Source organism: Orcinus orca, chromosome 5, assembly GCF_937001465.1.
Source record: "Orcinus orca chromosome 5, mOrcOrc1.1, whole genome shotgun sequence".
In the NCBI taxonomy this organism is placed as follows: Eukaryota; Metazoa; Chordata; class Mammalia; order Artiodactyla; family Delphinidae; genus Orcinus; species Orcinus orca.
Window position 1 is genome coordinate 29922806 of NC_064563.1, and position 7199 is coordinate 29930004.

General features: G+C 45.5%; 1 protein-coding gene across 1 annotated transcript; it reads left to right on the forward strand.

Annotated features, from left to right (window-relative positions):
• Window positions 1–5616: 5616 nt before the first annotated feature.
• Window positions 5617–6692, forward strand: LOC125964509 (proline-rich protein 23C-like). Its single transcript, XM_049710252.1, has 3 exons — window positions 5617–5688; window positions 5807–6251; window positions 6331–6692. Exons 1-3 carry the CDS (start codon window positions 5617–5619, stop codon window positions 6690–6692), a joined length of 879 nt encoding a protein of 292 aa, XP_049566209.1.
• The last annotated feature ends 507 nt before the right edge of the window (window positions 6693–7199 follow it).

The window sequence follows — 7199 nt, forward strand, 5'->3', positions numbered from 1 at the left end:
GGATACAGGGAGGGGGAAGGGTAAGCTGGGACAAAGTGAGAGAGTGGCATGGACATATATACACTACCAAACATAAAATAGCTAGCTAGTGGGAAGCAGCCGCGTAGCACAGGGAGATCAGCTCGGTGCTTTGTGACCACCTAGAGGGGTGGGATAGGGAGGGTGGGAGGGAGGGAGATGCAAGAGGGAAGAGTAATGGGGACTTATGTATATGTATAACTGATTCACTCTGTTATAAAGCAGAAGCTAACACACCACTGTAAAGCAATTGTACTCTAATAAAGAGGTTAAAAAATTAAAATAAAAAAAATGAATGAACAATATATACAACATGCTACAACATGGATAAAACATGGATAATAGCTACTACAACAGGAATAAACTACCAAAACAGTATATTAACTGAAACAAGCCAGATGCAAAAGACTACACATTGAATGATTCATTTCTACGAAATATCCAGTAAAAAGGCTAATTTAAAGACACAGAGGCAATCAGTGATTATCTTGGTGTGGGTTTTGAGAAAGGATTTAATGCAAACAGGCATAAGGGAACTTTCTGAGGTAATGAAGATGTTCTAAAACTGGCTGTGGTGATGATTACCCAACTCCATAACTTTATTAATAAGCATTAAATTGAAGAAAGAAAAATTTACATCACCTGTAAGGAACAAATGGATATGATGTGTCTCCAGAGAAAGACACAGGATCATTTATTAGTATTCAAGGCAAAAATATTTATATAATTTTACTCTTATCATGAGGAAACATCAGAGAATCTCAAATTGAGAAACACTAAGAAATAACTACCTATAATTTTCAAAAATATTAATGGCTTGAAAAACAACAGAAGGCTAAGGAACTATTCCAGATAAAAGTAAACTAAGGAGACATGACACCTGAAAGAAATGCATGATCGTGACCTGCATCTTACAGGCAAAAAAAAAAAAAAAGGCTGGTAGTTAATTGGATGAAAGTACACCAAAGGTACAAACTTCCACTTATAAGATAAATAAGTACTACGGATGTAATGTATAGCACACTAACTATAATTAATACTGATGTATGTTATACATTAGAGTTATGAGAATAAATCTAAAGAGTTCTCATCACAAGAAAAAAAATTTTTTCTATTTCTTTAATTTTGTACCCATACGAGATGGGGGACTTTAACTAAACTTATTGTGGTAATCATTTCATGATGTATGTAAGTCAAATCATTATGCTGTACACCTTAAACAACCAGTGCTGTATGTCAGTTATATCTCAATAAAGCTGGAAGGAAAAATAATACTAAATTTAAAATTTTTAAATAGATACAGAGATAGAGATATATAATGAAAGATATTGTTAGTAAAATTGACAAAATTGGAAAATGGACTATGGACTAACTTATACAACTTACTCTCTAATGATTCAAGGCACAAATACTTATGTATGTGTATTTTTATCTATCTATCTATATATATATACATATATATATAAACATACATATCCTGTGGTCTTTCTGAGAGACAGTAATAAAGAATGACAAAGCAAATGTGGCAAAGTGTTAAAAGTTAATAGAGGATAAATAAGAATTCTTTATATTGTTTTTGCACTGTTTCTGTAAGTTTTGAAATATTTCAAAATAACACATTAAATATTCAATAAAACAGCAGGACATTGATAATTCTTTGACATGACATTTATTTCAGAGCAATATGCTTAATAGGCAAACAGTAGCAGGAGACCCACTAAAGTCTAGAACAAGAAAGATGTAGCTCTTCCAATAATATTTGACATTGTACTGGCGATACTAGCCAACAAAATCAGACAAGGGAAAGAAATTAGATGTTTAAAATCTTAAAGGGAAGAAAAATAAGACCATTTGCAAACGATATGATTGTAAAACTAAAAAAATAACTGAAAAAACATAGAATTCCAAAAGAAAGCTGAATTCACAATTAAGATACAGAAATCACTGTCACTTATAACACAGAAGCTGAAGTCCTTGGTTAAAAAAACAAGAAAAAACCAAACTGCATTTGGCTTCAGCCTCAGCCTTTAAAAGCCCAAATAACTACTTCAATGACAGTTTTGTCATTCTTAAAATAGTAAATGATTAATAATCGTGGGACAACACAGGCCATCATTGTATCAAATCATTGGGATAGCATCACTAATTCAATGCAATTCACCACTCAGTAACATGTTCAGGAAGTAAAGAAAGCACAACATAATATACCAGAATTACCAGTATTACTGTGAGGTAAGCAGAGAGTGAGTGGGCCAGTACCTCATTCTGCTTCAGGCAAAGACAAAGGTGTTGCTGTACAAGAGATGTTTGAAGCTGCCTTTTCTTATACAACATTTTCATGTAAAAGCCTGTTTTGCATGTTGGAAAACGTCTCTCCAATTAAAGACAGAGGGATAATGTACTTTGTGGATGACAATACCAAACAGCAATAAGTTCCAACATATCGCAGAAAAAGACCCACAATACTTTGTCATTCGGGAAGAAAACAAGTACCCTGTGTTATGTTTGTAAGTTCATAGAAAAGGATCTGTCACATCAATACAGGATTGGGAGTTTGTGGGGAGTTGAAGGGAGCTCCAGCTTTAACTATGCTGTTTAGATATTCTAAAATATGTATTCAGGTATTTTTCCTAAAGTGAATAAACATAAATAGGAATTTTTGAAAAGCTAGTTATGCCCACTAAAAAAAAAAAAAAAAAGCTAGTTATGCATTCTAGGGGGATGGCAGAATAGCCCTCAACAGATGGACGATTGGCAGCCATCTTGTAACCTACCCAGAACCGGGATTTATTTGCTAATTCCGCCCCCACAGTGGTTCAAGCAGTTCATATTGATTCGATAGTCAGGTTGGAATGACACCAAGAAAGCCCAATGAGTGGGCCTGATAATCCATCCTGACAGTCTTTGGACATCTTAGAGTAAACAAAAATAAGGCAGAAGGAAAGATATCTGATCTGGTGCTTGGCAAGCCATTCCTCAATTATATAGATGTTATGCCCTGAAAACACCTGGACCAGTACTTTCTAGCATATCAGACCCCTTTTTAGGGTGATGATGATGATAATGATATTGTTTACCATTCACTGGATGTTGGCTACATGCCAGGCACTGTTCAAGATGATGAGAACAGGGCTGACAATGTCAAGTGGGAAAGACAGATTACAAACATCATAAACAGTAAATAGTTACTATTTACTAAGCACTTACTGTGTTCCAAGAACATTTTACATACATTATCTCACAACCCCCCTGCAGAGTAGATGGCATTCTCCCCGTTTCACATGTAAGGAAACTGAGGTTGGCGAAAGTGAAATGACTTGCCCGTGCCTGACCATGGGCATTCCCTGGTGGTCCAGTGGTTAGAACTCCAAGCGTTCACTGCAGTGGGGACGGGTTCAATCCCTGGTCGGGGAACTAAGATCCCAGCAGGCCTCGCTGCACGGCCAATTAAAAAAAAGAAAGAAAGAAAGAAAGAAAGGGGCTGACCAGAGGAGGAAATCAGGTGCGACTGTGCCAGGCCCCCGGTAACTGCCTTTGTCTCAGGACAGGACAACATTCCCTTGGGAGGGGAGCTCACAGTGAGGATTCACAGGGCCCAGGACAATGATGAGCCCAGATGTGAGACTACTGAGGTCAGGAGAGCCGTGGACAAGAGGTGGCAGCAGGCTGGGACAGGAGCCGCCACATTCAGGGCCCCATCCCTGGCCAGGCCAACAGCCCCGAGCCCCACCCTGTGTCCTGGCCAAGTCTGGGTTCCTCCTTCTGGCCCCTAAAACACAGCATGTTCACACTCACTCTCCCGAATGGAGCCCCCATTGAACATTCCCCGACCATGGGATATTCAAGCTTCGCCGACAGAATTCTCCAGGACAAAAGTAGTTGTTTCCTGCAAGCTCCCCAACATCTCCCCAACCCGCCCTCTGTCCAAACAACAGGCGCACAGCAATGGCTCCCATCACCTGGGAACATAGAGGAAGGTGCCAGTGGCATCCACATTCACGCTACGAGAACCCAGGTTCCTGGCAGGGCCCCCTGTGCCAGTGTACAGCCCCGTAGGTTCCCTAGCCAGCACCCTGACCTAAGCAGGGGAATTTCTTGGCCCGTGGCTGAAACACCGGAAGTGCAGCCAGGAGAGTGGATGCAGGCCAGGAGCCTAGGGGAAACCCCTCAAGGCAGGCCCAGGAAGTTTGAGTTCCCTTCATGACTGTCACTAACAGGCTGGGATGTGACCTCAACCATAAACCACCCTATTCCTGAACCCCTCAAATGCTGAATGAAAACAAATGCAGTGATCTTAAACTTCCTCACAAAACAGAATCTTTGTGGAGGTGCTTAAGGAGAATTCCTACGCCCATGACTCCAGGCATTCTGAGCAGTGGTTCTGCGATGCAGCAAAGAATCTGCATTTTATACCAATTGGCCAGAGAAGGCCAGTGTCTGCCAATTCACAGGTCACTAGCTTGAACACCCATCGAGAGAAGCCTGATTTAAATGGAATTCAGTACAAAGGAATGCTATGTGGCCCTCAAAATGAGAACATATAAGCTATTTTGTAAAAAGGGCCAAAGTGAGCAATCACGTGGTTAAAGGACAGGGAGGGAGATGTTTCACCTTCCTCTGAAACCATATGAAAGTATTACCTATTCCAGAATCATTATTGGATGTTTTCTCCTATTAACACTGGTTAGGCAGTCCAGCCACACCTTCTCTTGGCAACCATCTTCAGAGATCTGACAGTCATTGACATCACAGGTAAGGAGAGGCTTAAGGATGTCATCCAAAAATTCACCTCACGTGGATAGACCTAGAGTCTGTCATACAGAGTGAAGTAAGTCAGAAAGAAAAAGACAAATACCGTATGCTAACACATATATATGGAATTTAAGGGAAAAAATGTCATGAAGAACCTAGGGGTAAGACAGGAATAAAGACACAGACCTACTGGAGAACGGGCTTGAGGATATGGGGAGGGGGAAGGGTGAGCTGTGACAGGGCGAGAGAGTGGCATGGACATATATACACTAACAAACGTAAGGTAGATAGCTAGTGGGAAGCAGCCGCATGGCACAGGGATATCGGCTCCGTGCTTTGTGACCGCCTGGAGGGGTGGGATAGGGAGGGTGGGAGGGAGGGAGACGCAAGAGGGAAGAGATATGGGAACATATGTATATGTATAACTGATTCACTTTGTTATAAAGCAGAAACTAACACACCATTGTAAAGCAATTATACCCCAATAAAGATGTTTTTAAAAAAAATCACCTCACTATTGGACCAAAAGAAGTTAAAAGGTCACTTCCAGGGCGAGGTCTCAGGGGACGAGGGAACTACATCTCACTGTCCTGCTGCAGCGCTCCACTGGTGGGACTTGAATAAGCTTTCCGGTTAAGGTTTTCCGTATCTGAGGTCAACGCAAGGAAAGCCAGGAACTCGACCCAGGAAGCCTAGTCCTAGAGCGGCACGATTGCTCCGCCCCCTTGAGGCCTATGGAAGTATTTCTCTAGAGTAAACTATCCACCACAGCCGGGGCTACTGGGCAACACAGAGGCCTCCACTTCTAGGGGCGGAGGTTAGGAAGGGGCGGAGCTTAGCGTGAGGATGCTTTGCGACTCAGGTTCCGCCGGCGTCGCTCCCAACATCCTCGGCCCACTCCTGCGCAAACCAGTCCACGTGAGGGCCTGAAGATTCACACAAGCAAAGCCGAGCCCAGCTGCTCCCCTAGGAGCCAGGACTGAGGGATCCCGAGAGGCGCCCGCAGAGCTCCGAAGGCTCCTCTTTCGTCCCGCAGTCCTGCGCCCCACCGCCCTGCTTCTGCCTCCCCTGTCAAACCGATCTGTCACTGCCTGCAGGACCCAGCCCTTCCTCGCCTACTGCCAGGCCCCAGGCCCGCGGCCACACTGAGAAGATGGGCAGCCGGCCCCGCAGCCCCAGCGCCTCCCCTGCGGACCGGTGGGGACCGCATCCCGGAGGACCGGGCCCTGCCAAGCGCCGGCGAACGGAGGAGCCCGCGGGCCCCGAGTCCAAGTCCAGGGCGGCATCCAGCCTGGACAACCTGACCTGGCCCCCGACCGTGGACACTCTCATCTTCGTGGTGGTCCTGCCCGCCGGCTGTGCCCTGCACGTGCCCCTGGACGACGTCGACCTGCTGCTGGAGTCCGAGCCAACGTCCGTGCTGCAAGTGTCTCTCGGAGATCACATCCTCATGCTGGTCCCTGAGGCCCTCCTGGGCCCGGGTGTGGAAGGCCCGTGGGGACAGGGCCTGGGACGGGGCGCAGCTGTCCCAGAGATAGGAGCCGGGATTCTTGTGCGCAGCTGTCCCAGAGATCGCCTGCCAAGAAGAGGTCAACGAGGAGGACGCGGATGCTGACGCTGACTTCCTGCCGGCTGGGACAGATGCTGCTGCAGTCTCAGTCGCTGGGCTCCTCCCCTCGGCTGGATGTATGTCTGGCTTCCACCTGTTGGGCCAAGCCTCAGAGCCGTCCCCTCGGACCCCCAACACTAGTCCAGAGAGACGCTCTCCTCACCACGACGACAACCTGGACTTGTACCTTCTAGAGCCCTTCCCCGACTCACCACTCCAACCTCTACCTCCCTCTCCAAGTCCAGGTCCTCACCAGCGTCCCCAGCGCCCTCATGGTCCTCCACGCAAGATCCGGAAATGCCTGTTCCCTTAATCAACTGCCTCCCACAATTCCTGGCCAACTCAACGGGGACCAGGAGAGAGTCTTCTGATATTGGCTGTGTGTACCTTGCACACACCATAAGAATCATATGAACAGATGCTTTATGGATGCAGGCTGCACTGCAGAATTCTGATCAGTGACTGACTAAAACACCTGAAAGGAAGCTCACCCGGGCAAAGAAAAGCCGCTTGAAATACAGTCTGCTTTCCGACAGCCAGACTGCTCCTTAGATTTTCTCTAGGGAGGGCACCCTTAAGCAGCTCTACCCCCCTCCCATTCGCTTCAAACCTAAGCGCCAGCACTTCTCTCTAAAAAGCCATCCTTTTCCGGGCACCCTACCACTGCCCATACCCCTGTTCCCCCCAACCCCCTTAATAGAGTAATTGCTAAATTTGTTTTGTTTACAGGGGTTTGGACCTAGTGTCCAGACTAGTTTACAACAACCCTCTACCCAGTTTGACCTTTTTTGGATGGCAGCTCGAGCCCCTTTGCGGGAAT

What these genes read in the sequence shown, in the direction of transcription:
- LOC125964509 (XM_049710252.1), top strand. Translation starts at nt 5,617, where the DNA reads ATGCTTTGCGACTCAGGTTCCGCCGGCGTCGCTCCCAACATCCTCGGC. An exon ending in TCCTGCGCAAACCAGTCCAC is followed by an intron (nt 5,689 to 5,806) that starts GTGAGGGCCTGA and finishes TTCGTCCCGCAG; the next exon opens with TCCTGCGCCCCACCGCCCTG. An exon ending in TGAGGCCCTCCTGGGCCCGG is followed by an intron (nt 6,252 to 6,330) that starts GTGTGGAAGGCC and finishes TCTTGTGCGCAG; the next exon opens with CTGTCCCAGAGATCGCCTGC.